Source organism: Protomyctophum bolini, assembly GCF_963924005.1.
Source record: "Protomyctophum bolini genome assembly, chromosome: 8".
NCBI classification, from domain to species: Eukaryota; Metazoa; Chordata; class Actinopteri; order Myctophiformes; family Myctophidae; genus Protomyctophum; species Protomyctophum bolini.
The window spans coordinates 16,210,924-16,228,818 of NC_137869.1; the positions used below are offsets into that span (position 1 = coordinate 16,210,924).

Sequence of the window (17,895 nt, forward strand, 5' to 3'; positions counted from 1 at the left end):
TCTTTTTCAGGACAGGTACATTTATGTTGCAGCACCACTGTTCTCTGTAGCTATAGCAGTTATATAAATGTTCTCCTTTGACAAACAACATTGATTCTAAATGTTCTAATATGAGAACTAAGGTAAAAATAAACATGAAATAAACATGGGGCGAGATATCCGTGCTTTGGGGCGAGATATCCACGCTGTGGGGCGAGATATCCACGCTTTGGGGGCGAGCTGACTGGTTACCCTATAGAATTAATAGCAGATAGACTAACAGATGCCAAACATTTTGAGTCTGATGCCGATCACAATTTTGGAGTCCTATGACCACCAATTGCCGGTGTTTTGATTGATGAAAAATATATAAATAAATAATATTAAACCAAAACTAACTTTTTTAAACTAGTGGTTGATATATTTAACCACTATTTAAAAAAGTAGCCAATCCACAAGCTCACAATGCATTGTGTGCAACACATTATGAGCTTGTAGATCTATTTTTGAAACATTAGAAAAGCTGATTTTTGGCTTTTCTAGATACTGATATATAATGGCCAATATATCGGACTCGCCGATATATCCTTCTGGCTCTAATTATATCTAAATTCTGTGAGAACATTTTTCATTTTTAGTAAAGTAAATCCATATACCTTTGAATCATTAACAAGAGTTTCCTTTCAAACATAGGCAAACATGATCAAGAGGTTTAACTCAAATGGAAACCAGCTTGTCATATGAAGCTGCTTTCAGAGAGTACAAGGCCATGGCTTATCAAGTGTATTCCCAGAATGTAAGTACAATATAAAAACACCTTCTTAATCCTTAGCTCACTTGTACTCTTGTATTACGCCAGACATATCTATATGAGTGTTTGTATGCATATTTTCTAAATAGTAGTAGTAGTAGTAGTAGTAGGCCTAGTAGTATAGTGTTTGTTCAGTTACAAGGATGTTTATCATTATCATATTGACAAGCATGGCAAGCATGTGTGGTTGGTACTTTTTCCCAAACCATAATATTGAATAACTATAACGTGATCTAATATCCTGAGACAGCAACAACACATCATATGCTATTTGCATTTGGAGAATTTTTAAGTTATGTGTAATGATGTCAATAAAAAACAAGTGTTTACAAAATGTTAATTCTTTTCAAAGTGAGAATGCTTTTCCTTTCTCGCTAAGGTCATTATTTGAAGAATATCTTAACTGCATAGCCTTTTGATTCTTCAAGAGTTTTAAGTAAAACTGTATTCCACATTTTCAGTTGGGTTGTGGATTGGTAGGCATAGGAGTACTGTAACCTGAATATGTGTATCAATATGCCAAATTCTCAGCTAGCACGTCACGTTCATTCATTGTGCAAAGTAATGGTAAAAGGAGCACCAACACCTGTCAGGTTGACACTTGCTCTATTTCATGCATTATATTCATTTTGTGCCCCACCAACAATTTAGCAGTACATTGAGACATCAAGGAAGAAATTATACCAAAAGCATAGATATAGATATTGTGGATATATTTCAATTTAACAACTGTTCTGGTACTGGAAAACATTGGCACAATATAAACTGGCAATAAAAAAGCAACATGACATTTATAAGAAGCATCCAAATTTAAGCCCTATTTTATACATAAAGTGTCCTGTGTCAAAAATAACCTAATATCTACAAGCTCACTTAATATCTATAAGCTCACAACAGTGCATAATGTACAACGACAAAAACATGCTTGCAGTCTTGTAATTATTAGTTATATTTTACATTGTTCTGTGCATTTTCTTTCAGCGTGGTCATGTCAAACAACTACTGAGAAGGACAAGTATGCTATAAATTAGCACAAACTTTGTACTGGTTAACTACAGCATTTAGTAAGTTTATACAGCGCTTTTTTAAACTTTGTTGTGGCATTCTCTACTTTAGGCTGGAAACGGTTTCATTTAAAAACAATTGGAACCAAGCCGTACTGGATTTATTCCAAGTTGTAAGGTTAACTGATGCATAGTTCTTTACAGTTGTTATATTTCATAATGATACCCTGCAAAAGCCAGTGATAGAAGAAGTACTCACAAGTATCAATAAAAGTATCAATACTATACTTGTCCCGTACTCAAAATGTACAGTACAAAAGTACAAAAGTATCGGCCTCAAACTTAAAGTACCAAGTTATTCATTGTGCAGAATGTCCCATTTCACAAGTTCAAAATTTATAAAATCCTGATCTACAGGTACACAGCTTGTAGATCTGTTATTTTCAAATGGACAAAAGTTTTCAAATAATTGTAATGGAGTAAAAGTGCAACATTTGCCTCTGAGATGTAGTGGAGTAGAAGTAAAATGATTGAAAATAGGAAATACTCCAGGTAAATTACCTCAAAATTGTACTTAAGTGCAGTACTTGAGTAAATGTACTTAGTTACTTTCCAACACTGGCAAAAACTCATCCCAGTGGTTCATACCCAGCCAGTCAACCTGCAGGAAAGCATTATTCCCTTGTGCATTATTATTATCAAATATAGGTGATTCATACATCTCTGTTCCCTTCTATCTCCATCCATTTTAATATCACGCTGTCAGCAGTCAGGGAAACACACCACAGCTGTTTAACTCCCTCTGAGAATATGATTTACCAGCCCGTCCGCTGTATCTCAATAACCTACATACCTCTTGAGGGGAGTGTTGTGCAATTGAAAGGGCATCCAAAAAAAGAAACAGGCTGTTGGCATGGCGATGGTGTGTCATGAGGTCAGTAGGAGCGGTGTCAATGACCCTAGAAATGCACAAGAGAAATACTGTACAACTAGGGCCGTCACGACCAAATTATACTTGACGATCAATTGTCATGTAAACAATTGAGATTAATGATTTAATAATTTATTTTACTTAGTTTGAACATTGGAACATATAAATACAAAATATTTTTTATTTTAGCCTTTTATGTATTTTCGCGTTTTTCAACAGATACATTTGTACGTATGAATAATTGCGATTATCTCAAATAATTGTGACAGGCCTATGTACAACTACTAACAAATACTACAGTACGTTTTACCTGGCATGCAGAATGGAGGCGCTGATATGGTGTCTACACCCCCGTTTGCCCTATTATGCAAAAAGAGAGAAAATAAATATTTAGAACATCATATCACATTCACGATTAGAAAGATAATGCCGTCAGTGACAGACTACTACACCACTTTTACTATGAAAACGTGCATTTCCCGTCAGTTAGTTAGTTAGTCCGTCACCCCCCCAGGCATGACCATATATGTGACATCAGGTGACATCATCAGGGATGGAGATCTCTGATGTCATCAATATTAAGCCCATATATGGAGATCCCTGATGTCATCCATATTGGCCAGCAACTCAAACCTCAAACCCTTAGATCTCCATATATGGAGCTGACCTATTCTGACATTCCATTTGTTGATCCTTCCCCATCCATCCCTTGGATGTCTCCCTTTTGACTGATTCCTGTCCCAAAGTTATTAGTGCAGCCGCGCCCAGCAGGGCTATATATTAGGCTATGATAATATAACTAACATCAATATCCATGATCATAACAACCTGAACACAGCACAAGCACACAGACAGACAGACAGACAGACAGACAGACAGACAGACAGACAGACAGACTGTAGCGGTCCCCGCCGAAAGAAGGTCAAGACTTGAACTGATGGTAATGAATTTATTTAGTCCATAAACCAACGTGAGAACTGACAAAAAATAAAGAACACAAAACATATACTGTTAATATTAGACATATTTTTCAATACCATTCTGTAGCTTACTCACAAACTTCAAAGGTAAATAGCATATTCAAAAAACACTTTTAAAGTAATTTCAAGCAAAGCCATATTTACTGTAATTAAAGTCCAATCAATTAAGGCACATGACTTATTTAAATCATCGTATTATAGTGTACCCTTTTAACAGCTGTTTTTAACTCCAATAAAGTAACGAAATAGCCTCTTTTAACCCTTTTTAAATGTAAAGGACATGAAATACTTGTAACCATAATGTATGAAATATAGTCCGAAACAATTACCAATTCCTTTGCAAACATAACACAAAAAATAGCAAATTAAACTCTGGCTTAGTTATAGTTTAGTACATTATCCATACTTAACACCATATACTTAGTTGTAGAAATACGTTTCTTAACGTCTTTCAAACTACCATAACCATAGTTGACGAGGATGTAAATAACACAAGCCTAGCCCAAATTTTTTGATTCTCGTAGAGGAGGAGTCAAAACGCAAACTCCGCCCCTAATGTCGAAGAAGCAACCTGATGCCTTTAAATCACTCTTACCTTGTACAAATGCAAAATCTAAGCTGCTTTTAATGTTGCCCCACTTGTTTGTGAGCTCTGCGGAAGCATATTAAACTCTGTCAATGCTTATTTTTCAATAAAAAACGTTTTATAGTCAACTCTGTTTCTGAGTATTTCTTTCACCCGCAGCCATCTTGCTTTTCTCTCCATTGTAAATACGGTAAACGGCGCAACAGAATTGTAAATGCGGTAAACGGCGCAACAGAATATGCCCGCGCCCCTAGCGGCCAGGGTTCTCTTGCGCATTTACAATGGAGAGAAAAGCAAGATGGCTAAAATACCTTTTTTATTGAAAAATAAGCATTGACAGAGTTTAATATGGTTCCGCAGAGCTCACAAACAAGTGGGGCAACATTAAAAGCAGCTTCGATTTTGCATTTGTACAAGGTAAGAGTGATTTAAAGGCATCCAGGTTGCTTCTTCGACATTAGGGGCGGAGTTTACGTTTTGACTCTCGTAGAGAGATTCGTCAGAATCGAAAAAAACCTCTACGAGAATCAAAAAATTTGGGCTAACACAAGCCATACACTTAATTGTACCAATCTTTTCCCCCAAACCCCAAATGAGGTCCTTGATTGTTGTACATTGATCATGTATTTTTGATAGGGACCAAGGCTTATTATTGAGCACCACGTCATATGGTTCATGGACGTTTGTGACGAGACATGCATCTTTGAGATAGCATATGTTTTCAAATGGGGGTCTCCAGGCTAATTAGTGTAAATTTGGGGGTACTTGACATGAAAAACTTTGTGAACCACTGCTCTAACTCACCTGCATATTTTGAAAGGGGATTGACAACAGCAGGCGAAGTATGGGAGCCCATGGGTGGGGGAGGGGGGCAGTGGCCAGCAGCGGGCACTGACTCCTGAGAAAAGAAAATATGTCTTACGTCAACTAAGACAGAAAAGGTCAAATGAATAAAGTTGAGGAGAACATTAACACTGAAATCTCACTGAGTTCTCATTTTGGACATCTTTGGACTTGAACCAGCCACTAAACCATCCTGTTTTGGTACTCTGCAAAACAAAAACCAAGGACACATTAAAACTTATGTAAGATAAAAGTATAACTGCTATAAAGTTGTAAACATGATTCACACACCTGTTTGGGAAGGGTATTGGCTGGCTGTGAACCCATGCCAAGCATAGACATTTCCTGTGTAATGGGCTGTTGACTGTGAACTCCATGACTGTGGTCAGTCTCTGCCATGGTGTTCAACTGACGTAAACAGGGAGATTAATCGGCAAACATATCGGTATCGGACGATTTTAGTTGTTTTTAGATTAATCGGCATCGGTTCGATTAATCAATCAAACCGATTAATTTATTGATCTGATTAATCGGTCTGTCTTTACAGATAAACATGCCCAAAGTAACAGCTTGAACAGATATACAAGCTCACAATATTAAATATAAGGTATTAAAGTTAAATCTGACTTGCCTAAGCAGTGCAGATACGCTGTTACATGTATTTTTCAGAATGGACAAAATTATTATAATTTTTCAATACAGAATGAGATCATATCGGTAATATCGGTTATCGGCCATAACAGCAATTAATTATATCGGATATCGATATCGGCCAAAATGTCTCATCGGCACATCCCTAGTACTGTATAGCCTATGTGGTGATGACAAATTATGTAACTGAATATCTCAGCCTATCTGTGATTGCTAGATTAAACCAAAGTGCTAATTTATACCATTTGTCAGTACCGTACATAATACTACAAAATACTACAAATCTTTCTCACCATGGTTATTCCAGAACAAAACTGACCACCTGGGGAAACAATTGAATTTAAAGACTGAGTCATTCTTACATACAGTCATCTGTATCCCTATCAATAATACATGAATGTATAATTATATTAATTAACATTTTAAAATCTTGTTTTGTGCTATTATCTGTTGCTTACTCTCTGTTGTTGAAGGAGGGAGCCACTCCAAAGAAGAACGCAAAGCAGCAGATTTGACTTCAGCGTTATCTGTGTTGTGATAACTACTGTCTTGGCTACCGGCCATCACAAGTGTTGGAGGAGCAGAATCCACTGGCAGTGTAAGACTAGCCTGTGGTCTAGAGACAAAGGGACAGTGGAGTGTATCACAGTGAGCCCAGGGGTGGAAGAAGCACTCAGATTTTTTTATTAAGTAAAAGTAGCAATACCACAATGTAGAAATGCCCTGATACATTACCTGTATTCCTGAGTAAAATTACAAAAGCATACTAAAACTACCAACCACCTTTTTTCTTTGTCAATGTACCAGCTCAAAATTCGCTAACTCTTCATATATTTACACTGCTTCTGTACTGTACTGTACTGTACTGTACTGTACTGTACTGTACTGTACTGTACTGTACTGTACTGTACTGTACTGTACTGTACTGTACAGTACTGTACTGTACTGTACTGTACTGTACTGTACTGTACTGTACTGTACTGTACTGTACTGATTGCATTGCTGTCTGCCTCAAATAAACAAATAAAGTAATAGTAAAAATACATTGCGCTGTGATGCGACCGGTTCTATAAGAACAAAAATGGTGAATGCTAATCTAAATCTGCAAAGTAATACTAATAATTGTAGTGGAGTAAAAGGTAAAATATTTGCCTCTGAGGTGTAATGGAGTATAAAGTATAGAAGAATTGAACTTTCCTCTTCTAACCCCGATTTAAACGCTGTTTCCTGAGCAAGTGCTGACATTTTTACGGTGTAAAGGTCTGACTGTTTTAATGGCATATTTTGACAATTAAGAGAAAGTACTGCAAAGCAGAATTCCCGCAACACTTTAAACAAAAGGCTCTAGATGCACGGCTCAACAATGTCATTTATTTTGTGCTGGCTGTTTTCTCAGTTTAATATTTTGACAATTGCCTAGTGTTGGCAGCGTTATCCACTGTACTGAGTGCAATCTTTCTTTAGTGTAATTGGAATGTAATTAACAAATTAATCTTTGGCACAAATTGTACAGTTTACCTCCAGTTCTCAGTTCCCCTGCTGCCCCATGCTGTCATTTCTTCTTGTTGTCCTGCAGCCTGGGCCCAGGGGTTATCTTGTTGTCCTGCAGCCTGGGCCCAGGGGTTTTCTTCTTCCTCCGGTCCTCTGTAGTAAAGCAGCTCAGCTTTTGGACTCTTTACATCACTTCTTAGGTCATCTATGTCTGAGTCTGTAGTTAAAAAAGGGAAAGAAGGGAAAGGCCTCTATAATCTAGCCTAACCACAGCAGGAGGACTTGATAATAGTTCATCACCTGCAAGTGTGTGAAGCATAAGAAACTGCTTTCTGGTGTCAAGACCACCACATAATTATGCCTGATTTATACTTGGTTGTGTGCTGTGTCACACACCAGAAATAGCAGATCTACAAGCTCTGTGAGATCTTGTAGATCTGCTGCACAGGCGCACAACTAAGTGTATCATAAGAAATAATGACCTGGGTCTTGAATATTACCTGAACACACTTTGCTCTCCCCGTGGACTAAAGCACTTCCCTCAGCAGGTGACTGGTATGTATCATTACAAACATATCTCCCCATCTGAGCAAAATCACATGTTTAGCCATACTGTTTATGTGTAAGTGTAAATTATTACTTGAAAGCCAAACTAGGTTTTAAATAGAAGATTGACTATAATGAAGCACATTTATTGCTTGGCTTGAGTAAAAGTAATCAACCACAACATTGCTGGACTGTATTACATCAACAACTGGCTGCCAAACACCGTAACCTAGATTTGGACATTTATCAACATTGAGTCTCATGAAAGATCAGTTTTCATCTTAGCATGAAATATCTCAGAGGAAAAATAGCAGTGTAATGTGGACATGATGGTTTGTGGAATAAATGGAATGGTAGCCCTGACATTGTTACCTGTACGTCATGGTGCTTCAAGCGCAGCTGTTGCAGCCAGTTGGGGTCCTGTGCATCTCCACTGAGCTGTTGGCCCTCACACTGTCTCAGTCTTTCTGCTAGCTGAGTAGAAACAAGCACAAAGAAAACAGCTTGTTTTAGTTTTTGCCTTAACCGATTTATACTTCATTGTATGATATGAGAAGTAATGTAAGTGAGGAGGACAACAACAGGAGGACAACAACACAGAATGTTTTCAAATCGTTTTTCTCAGATCTTTAGTCACATTTTCTTTCAGCGTCTGTGCCTGCCGTCCTGTTGTTGTATAACTTTGAGTCTCTCTTTTCTGCCCACAAGACAACCTCTTTGTCTTCTCTCAATCTCTGCCATGTCACAAATTAATTTAAACAAATTGATACACCAAAAGTGCCTGCAAGGCATCTGTGATCTGTGTGTGTGTGTGTGTGTGTGTGTGTGTGTGTGTGTGTGTGTGTGTGTGTGTGTGTGTGTGTGTGTGTGTGTGTGTGTGTGTGTGTGTCTGTGTGTGTGTGTGTGTGTGTGTGTGTGTGTGTGTGTGTGTGTGTGTGTGTGTGTGTGTGTGTGTGTGTGTGTGTGTCTTTAAATGTACCATTATGCATCAAGATAGGACCATACCTTAATAACCTCTCCACTAAGCACCAGAAACGGCTCCTGTTGTTGTAGAATTGCCTTTCCTACCACCTCACAGTAATGGAACGCCTGCGATACAAGCCCATAGTCCAGCAGTCTACTGGCATACAGGAATTTATACACCTGGCCACAACATATATTAGTGTCAATCGTGAAAATTTGATTTGGAGTATCTAAACCATGTACATAAATGTATATAATGTAGTAGAAAAGATTTCTGTTGACCGTTGAATAGGGCGGAAAACACACGTTAAAGGGCCAATTTATATTTTGGTACAAAGATTACATATTTCCAACAGAGAAAAGTGTCAACACAGCATAAGCTTGAGTATGAGCTTGTCTAGGTGTATATGACACACGAGAATGCAATTAAAAAGACAAAAGCAATGGGAAATTAAATATAGATGGATGATATGAACTAGTAACTACCTGAAAGGATGGGATTGAAAATACATTTCCTCCAAGTGTCTGGCAATACTCAAACAACTCAGTGCACTGAATGGAAACGTTGCTGGCAAACTCAAAGAAAGGGAGCCTAAAGGAGAAATAGGATATGGAGTTCTCAGCTCAACTGTCAGGACAACTTTTGCCAGAAGCATAAAAAAGGAGGTTGAGTGATGTTGACAATTGTATCTCACTCACATGTGGCTGCTGCCCAGCAACACAAGCCTTGCTGCTTTGTGTGTGAACACTCCAAAGAGAGTGCGGGCTGTCAGGTAGCACACATGTGCAGCATGTAGGAGGCCTCTTGAGGCTGGAAAAGACCAAAAAACACCACCTCTTGACCATATTCAAATGGAAGCCATTTTGCTCTTCCATCATAGGATGTGTTGTTCAGACTGTTCATACCTAGTGTGTCTCCCATGGTGATGATGGCCTTCTGTTGGACTGCAAGTTCACCTGACTCGTTGGAGAGCAGAATAGCCAGATGGGGCTTCCAGTCACCCCATTTTTCATTACCGCAGCACTGGGAACAAAATATCCAATCCAACAGATCAGCTACTAAACTACAACGTCTTAGTGGCAACATTTATTGCATAATGTAAACTATTACTTTCTGTGTATTCTTTTAAACTATTTTTAATTTAATATTGTCAAAATAGTGTCATTGTAGTATACCACTTGGTTTTTGACTGTTAATCCGATAAAGTGGCAATAGAATAGATTTATCTTTTAGTTGTTTCTGTTGAGTAAGAATGGTGAAAAAAAACAGCCGATCAGCACTTATTGGAAATTGCTATAGGGCTTAACCGAGTACACAAATCTTGAGAGCACACATCATCTTCTTTGGGATTTACCGTGGCTACCGTAGGGACTCTCCCTGAAAGCATCTGGAAGAGGGTCTGCAGGGGGTCACTGGCTGTTAGCTGGCTTGTAAACCTGCAAACAGAGCCACTGTGTCATGAAACAGTGACCAACAGAATCACAAGGCAACATTGTATGGGAACAGAAGAACGCTACTTTCACTATTTTCAAGTATAGTACTGTAAGTGGTTAAAACAATGACCTCATCTGTATTTCAAACCTGTACGTCAAACCTTGCATAGAAATATCATTTCAAAAACATCCAGCACACAAAGTGAAGTCCCATTTTGTAAGCATGAAATGATACATTTTTAAATCACTAAATTTTACTGTATGGTGTGGCAATGTCGGTGACTGCCCTGAATGTGGACAGTGACCATTTTGCGTTCACACTACACTGCATACATACACTTGACTTGACATACAGTATGTTTCCCAGGCCACCTGCTAATGCGGTGTGAGTGATCATATCGCATAATGTCTTGAGAACCAATTGAGTGCATTCACACCGGTATTTAAAGCTGTATCCTGGGTGATCACATCACCCAGGCCAGGATACATTTTAATGGCAGGTCTGAACAGGTCATACTGCCTACGTCTTGTCAGTCCCCCACCCTTTAAATTCCCACAACTAGTCGCCCCTCTCGTGTGGCCCTGTCATAAAGTATGTTCTGAGACATTCTACTCAGGGTGGCAAAACAGCAAGTGAATGGATAGGGTTACATCATGAATCGTTTGCACAAGCCATAGAGTAATGATGAATTGCATTTTTATAGCGCTTTTCCAAGTGCTCAAAGCGCTTTACAATGGTTCATTCATTCATACATTGGGAGTTGAAGCGGCGAACAGTCGACGCCAGCGTCCTCACTTCCCACATTCACACACCAATGGTGGCAAGCTCACACCAACCGACTCATTGGAGGCAATGTAGGGTTCAGTGTCTTGCCTGTCGACATGTGGACAGGAGGAGCCAGGATTCGAACCGCCAACCCAGGGATAATTGGACGACCTGCTCTACCTCCTGAGCCACAGCCGCCCTGATGATATACAGTAGGTTCAACAACCTAATTTAACTTTTTAAATTTAAATTAATTTAAATGTTACCTGTAATGGCTCCATAAGAGATAAGAGCTCAAGCTTAAATGTTCAGTGTGGGTAATGTGATGTAATAGATCACATTACTGATAGGGGGGGGATTGTTTAAAGATGGTAAACGTCTCCATTTGGCCAGCCTGAGTCGCCGACAGATAAGCATTCGTGTCGAAACAGCGCGTACGTGTGTTCACATGAACATGCCCCGTCCAACTGTCAGAGCTGGCTTTCAGGTTCCTGTGCCACGCAACCCCCGCGTTGGCCGCGATGCTTCCCCAAAGCAGGAGTAGCTGGCTACTATGGGTCTGAGTTGTTTTCCCCATGTGGGTGTGATGTATAGGTCTGATGCCTGCCTGGGGGCGGTGTGGAAAAGGGGAGGTGGAATGTTGCGCGGAAAACTGTGTCCCAGTATTAATCAGTGTCCGTCCCAACATGCATTTCACTGGTGACACTGGTGACATGTGATTTGCGGGGAGATGAGTTGTTTTTGACGCAAATTAATTTAATTAAGATGATTGTTAGAATGTTTGGCGTGTGCAATGCGGGGCAGATTTAGGTTGGAGGACAGGGCTGCGCGGCGCTAGGTTCCCTGTGTGGAGTTGTGAGGAGGCGTTCTAGACGAGCAGCTGTCTTGCTCTATGCTAGGGACGGGACAGACTGACAGACAGCGGTTCTTGAATTTAATAATGATATGATGGAATTTGTAAAGAGCTGATTTTCTAATGCCTGAATAGTGTCAACCCAGAGAAGTGCTTCCTACAAAATAAACAACTTCTATCTCCATAGTTTCATACCAGGCCTTCCCAATACAAACTACAAATACATACATCGAGGTACATAAATGCATACTTTAAATACACGTATGCTTATACTGTCTGTGTATGTGTCTTTTTTCATTTGTTTTCATTGTTGTTGAATCCTGAACATTCAACTGTATAAGCATAGTGTGTGGTGGACATTCTTCACACATTACTGGTCTTGTGTACTCTTATATGGGAACAGTACTCTGATTTCCTGCAGCTGTCATGTCTCAGATGACATGACAGCCTTTCTTACCTGTTCAACACAGTGGTATAAGACCTGTTGTCCATTTTGCTGGCCAGAAAGAGTGCATGGCCCCACAGACCACTGTTCATGGCTGAATCTAGAGCCTCCTATGGAACCAGATGGGACACAACAAGAGAGCAAATGTAAGGGTGGGAGCGGGTCATGAGTCACGACAACACAATTTCTATGACCTATTAGAGTTAGGGAAGAATCAGCAATCAGAATCATGAAATAATCAGAATCGTCAACTCCGATAACTGACTTTGTATTTAAGCTCAATTCAAGTCATGTGTCCATGCTGCTAAAAAGGAAAAGATAACTTACTTACTACTTTTTTTAATGTTCAAATGTTATTAGGCAGACATGATTTATGCCCTTTTACTGTGTTCAGACCCAGAGGTTATACAATAGTTGAAAACATTTGCAAGCCTACTTTTTCCACATTAGGAATTGATCCAGAATCAGTAATAATTATGAATGGAAATCTTATGAATTCCTATCTCTAATCAGAGTGCAGTATAGCATTACTTTAAACAGCTTTAACCACTTTAAAGCTGGTGTCCCTATTTTGGACATTATAGGCAAAAAGAAAATTCAAACATGTTTTAATAATATACAAGCTTCCAATGCTAGATCAGTTATTTTATCATGTATTTGTTTGTTTATGAAAATACAGATTAAGTGGTTAAAAATACTTTGAGCATAGGTAAGTGCTTTTTATTCTAGTGCTTGGGGCAACAGAGAAGAGGGATATGGTGAATGGTGAATATGGTGAAGTAACCTTTTTCCTCCCAGCCAGGAGCAGTTTAGTGTAGCTGTCCAGGTCTTTCTGTGAGCTCTCAGAGCTGAAGCTGCTGAGATGTCCTGTTAGCAGGTCCTCTTCCTTGTAAGGCTCTGGTTCAGGTGCCAGGTTCTCACTGAAATCAATGAGTGTGGGAGCATCTTGGACCCGGGATCCATCTGCCTGCGAGTTCTGCACCAGCAGCTCCGCGATATCCGAGCCAACTATCCGCTGATCCCATGGAAATAAAGTGATATCACTTTCAGACAGAATCACGATGTTAATTTTGACTGCTAGGTATTTCCCAGTGCACTGAGATGTACTGTACTTCGAGGTAATGTATATCACTTGGCATGACCCACTTACTCCATTCTGTCTGCACAGCAGTATCAGGAGATTCCACAAGAGAGCAGCAGCATTCCTGTCTGGAAGTTTGTCATCTCTCAAGCATGCTTCTGCCCTCTGGTGGGCAAACTCAATGGCATCTATTTTGTGCAAGTCTTCCCTTAAAGTGGGTGAAAAAAGAAACCATCAGCCAAGACACAAATGTAAAGAATGAAAAAATTAAGTTGTTGGATGGTAGGGCCAGTGTCACCATTTTGGTTTTAAAATTCAGTTGTCAAACTACTGGATTTGAATAATAGAAAAGAAAGAAACAGACAGACAGACAGACAGACAGACAGACAGACAGACAGACAGACAGACAGACAGACAGACATTAAAACTGTTACGTACTTGAAGACAAATACTAAAAGCAATACCTAGCTAATGGCCCAGGGAATGTTCTCATCTCCAGCTGTTGCTGTGTCTCTCCTAGAATGACCTGAGGAGAAATAACAGTACGGTAATCACAGTGACATAATCCTATTGCTCCAAGAAACCACATTTTCCTATAATTAAGTATTTCGTACAGGTTGACAGTGTATTGAACATGCCTCTAGACTGTGGATCTCCAGCTGGCCTGGGGTTTCCTGTATGGAGATGCCTGGGCTGACCCGGATCAGCTGGCCTGCAGGCCCAAAGCTGACAACCGGATGAGGCACTGTGTACTTAAAAGGAACTGCCATCTGACGCACTGTCACAGCAGCATGGTCTGACAACAAAGAATAACAACACAAGTATCACTGTTAAATATCACCACAAACATCTTTCGGCCAGGCCTTTCTTTCTTTGTATAACAGTGGATCAGTCTCAACTACGGCCCTTCTATAGCTAAATTCTCTTGTGTTAATTTATGTTGAGTGTTACAATTGACTCAGAGTTAAATTAACACTGGGGATTTTGTAGTGTGTCCACTGTCCACAGATACCACTGCTAATTGTACCGGGTGATAATTGCATTCACACAGTGTCCGTGGGTCTATTTCCACTCTCAGAGTTTTTGGGGCGGCAGTAGATTAGTAAATACAGCAGTGTTCCTGAGCAAGACGCCAAACTGAAATGAAGAAATCTAAAGTATTTTGTACACCTGAGCAAAATCTATGCGATAGGTGTGTTGGAGTTGGTGGACTAACATAGTACATTGTACACAGATCAAAGAATAAAAAGCACCAGCTCATGCCTTCGCCTTTGCTTGATCAATAAGGGAAAGCAAAAAAACAACATTTTGGTGTGTGTGTGTGTGTGTGTGTGTGTGTGTGTGTGTGTGTGTGTGTGTGTGTGTGTGTGTGTGAGTGTGTGTGTGTGTGTGTGTGTGCGTGCGTGTGTGCATGCGTGCGTGCGTTCACCTGTATCAGATGAGTAATGGACTGGGTCACTATGCTCAGCTCCACTGATGTATTGACTGAGCTCACAGCTACTCGTAGACATCCCTGAGTTTTTGGAGCTTGCTAGGTTACCCGGATAACAAGAGGAGGCCTCTTCGTTGTCCTTGGAAGAACGGTCCTCAGATTCATTTACGTAAGACTGGGCCTTGGAGCTGTCTCTCTGCTGGTCATAGCTAAATGAAGAGATTATCAATATACAGGTTACCAGTTGGCTTAGCGCTGGCCAACGCATTTAGAGCTCTCAACTTCCGCCGTTCGCATGAATGCAGACCAGCCTCTCCTCTTTAGCGTAAATAAAAAGAACGTTTTTGCTACTCACCAAAACCGGGTTGTGTCATTAGAAAGCCTACTTTCCTTAGTGGAAGCACTCTGAGCCCCCCACCACACGTATAAACGGTACTTTTTGGCCAGAAAGGGATTTTTTCAATCAGCCAAGACACAAATGAAAAGAATAAAGAATGAAAAAATAGAGTTGTTGGATGGTAGTGCCAGTGTCACCATTTTGGTTTTAAAATTCAGTTGTCAAACTGCTTCTGAAACAGTCGAGAAATGACAGAGTTAACGTGTGGGGGTCCCCGGGGGGGTCCCTGGGGGGAACATCGAGACCACCAGGAACGTGCCCAGGGGGCTGGCCCGGTTCAGGTGAGCCGTCCTGCGTCCGAAACGGTCGAGAAATGACAGAGTTACCAACCAAAATATTTTCGTGCTTGGACAGACAGACCAAGGGACACACATAGCTGTGTAATGGAGTGGTTGCACCACTCAAAAATGTGTGGGTGAGTTCTGAGCGGTATTGTGAGGGACTGACATGTACTGTTCTGTGTAGGCACGTCCAGGCTGCTCCTGCTCATATGATCTCTCGTGATGACCCGGGTCCGACCTCCACCAGTCCTGGGCAGCCCATTGGCCAGCATCTTCACAGACATAAATGACACAGAATCTTATAATCTGTTCTTTAGTATAGACTGTAGTATAGTATAATACACCAATTAATAACAGTACCTTTGTGTCCATATTGTGCTGTGTAATAATCCTGGTCATAGTATCCATAATTCCCTTTGTAATCCCAGTAGCTGTGAGGTGGATAGTCATACCCATGCCTGAAAACGGAGGTACCAAACAAATTTACCAACTCTTGTCTGTGTAATATTTCATGACGTGTAATTAATATTAGGCTATGATAATATCAATATCCATGATCATAACAACCTGAACACAGCACAAGCACACGCATGCACGTATGCACACACACACACACACACACACACGCACACACACACACACACACACACACACACACCACACACACCACACACACACACACACACACACACACACACACACACACACAGACAGAGAGAGCCTAAAATGAACCCATTCCCATTCTGGGAAAATAGGTATTTGGTGTAGAGTGAAGAAAAAGGAGGGCCTAATAGCAAACATAGTCAACATAGCATAATATGGTTGAATTGGTTAGGCCAGTATTTCAATCCTGCATTTTAAATCAGTTATTTTCCTAAGTATACTCTTAGCTCCAGTCACAGACTCAGAAGGCCTATCACTGCATCACTGAACTCACCTGGGCTGTGGTGTGGTCGTGGAGTGTGCTGATCGGCGGTAGTCATGTCCGTGTGTGATGTAGGAGGTGGCAGTGTGGTCTGCTGGTCTTGGTGAAGGGCTAGTGAAGTAGGCTCTGTGGCGAGCATCTGGATGCATCCATCCATGCCTGTCGTCTCCGGGGTCGACTGACGGAGGATACTTCTGGTCACTGCCACGGTGGCCATGGTCCTCTCTGCTTCTCACTCTGTGGGACTGTGACGACTGTCGTCCACTTTCTGACCAGCGGTGACCTGAGGGGTCCATGATGGCAGCACTCCCTCGATCTCTTCATACACTCAGAAATCACTGTTTTTATTCCCCAAAGGAAAACAAGTTGAAAAAGGTTTGCTGTGTAGTGTAGGCATAGGCCTATTGTAAAAAGAAATCATAGAAATCAATGTTTCTATGCATGGTTAATGATTTGAATTAATGTCTCAATTAAAACCAACATTGATAAAGGTAAACATAAAAGTGCTTTTCAAGATTTCCAACGCTAAATCACATAAAACATAGCAGATTATCCTCACCTCAAACTCGTCCGTATGTGATCTCACTCAGACTCAGTCAAAGTACAACTGTAACTTCCACATCACTTCACACGAAAACACAACATGAACTGAGGTGACCTGCATGATAACAGGGGATAAAGTTCAGGTGTAAGTGTTGCGTGACCTATTCACACCAATTTACAGTTGCAAATATGTGATATGAATAGGCCAACTATAACTACATGGGAATTATGATGATCATAGGCTACACAGACAAACACTTTACATTAAACTATACCGGTATGTAAATAATTTCATTTCTGACCTTCATCTTGGTTTAATAATAACATCTAGTCCATGCACATTGGGACACGCCCTTTGACAGCTGCAGTCTGAGTCTCCGAAGGCTATACAAAATGAAATAACGTATTCTCAACTTCTACGAATTGATGTAATTTTCGATAAACAGACATTTTTAAAATAGACTAGTCAGAAATCTGATGGATTATACCGGGAAGAAAAAACACTATGGATTGCGCCTTGCCACGTTGACGAGTAGTGAGTTGCAAAAGACCGTCAGAGTTTTCGTCATACACATGAGAGAGTAGGATGAAGTTAAGAGTTGGAGGATGGCTGGCTGGCTGATCTGCAGTCAGTTCACATTCAGAAGTTTTCCTCCGTGGTGGAAAAGCCTATAGTGACGCGTAGCCTCGGTCCCAGAACTCATCGCGTGACGCGTGACGCGATCAGAAGTGTTCCGCTACTTAACCCACAGCTGCCCGTTTGGTGCTGATGCACCTTGGGGACTAGTCGGACTTCATGTATTAGGAAAAGAACGCATTGTCCACAACTTGACTTTCACTTGTAGCCTGCTGATCCAAACGTGAACAACTGAACATACAACGCAAACAGTTCTGGCATCCACCCAGGTGCACTGCATAACCTTCTCCCCAACCCAATCAACCTGTGCCTGTCC

At 40.6% G+C, this 17,895-nt stretch overlaps 1 protein-coding gene across 2 annotated transcripts; it reads right to left on the minus strand.

The window, feature by feature from the left end:
- Nucleotides 1-1,480: 1,480 nt before the first annotated feature.
- On the minus strand, nt 1,481-17,582 carry sec16b (SEC16 homolog B, endoplasmic reticulum export factor). 2 transcript variants are annotated; one of them, XM_080770295.1, is made up of 26 exons: nt 17,245-17,582; nt 16,959-17,057; nt 16,412-16,737; nt 15,835-15,932; nt 15,641-15,746; nt 14,794-15,005; nt 14,003-14,160; nt 13,829-13,890; nt 13,434-13,572; nt 13,068-13,298; nt 12,296-12,393; nt 10,141-10,222; nt 9,692-9,809; nt 9,485-9,596; nt 9,272-9,377; nt 8,828-8,965; nt 8,195-8,296; nt 7,777-7,861; nt 7,304-7,493; nt 6,244-6,401; nt 6,079-6,107; nt 5,426-5,542; nt 5,278-5,340; nt 5,096-5,189; nt 3,036-3,085; nt 1,481-2,753 (listed from the first exon to the last, which is right to left on the minus strand). In XM_080770295.1, exons 3-25 carry the CDS (start codon nt 16,693-16,695, stop codon nt 3,069-3,071), a joined length of 2,799 nt encoding a protein of 932 aa, XP_080626421.1. In that variant the 5' UTR covers nt 16,696-16,737; nt 16,959-17,057; nt 17,245-17,582; the 3' UTR covers nt 1,481-2,753; nt 3,036-3,068. The 2 variants fall into 2 exon arrangements, with proteins under 2 accessions (XP_080626421.1, XP_080626422.1); XM_080770296.1 differs by lacking the exon at nt 14,794-15,005.
- Nucleotides 17,583-17,895: the final 313 nt, after the last annotated feature.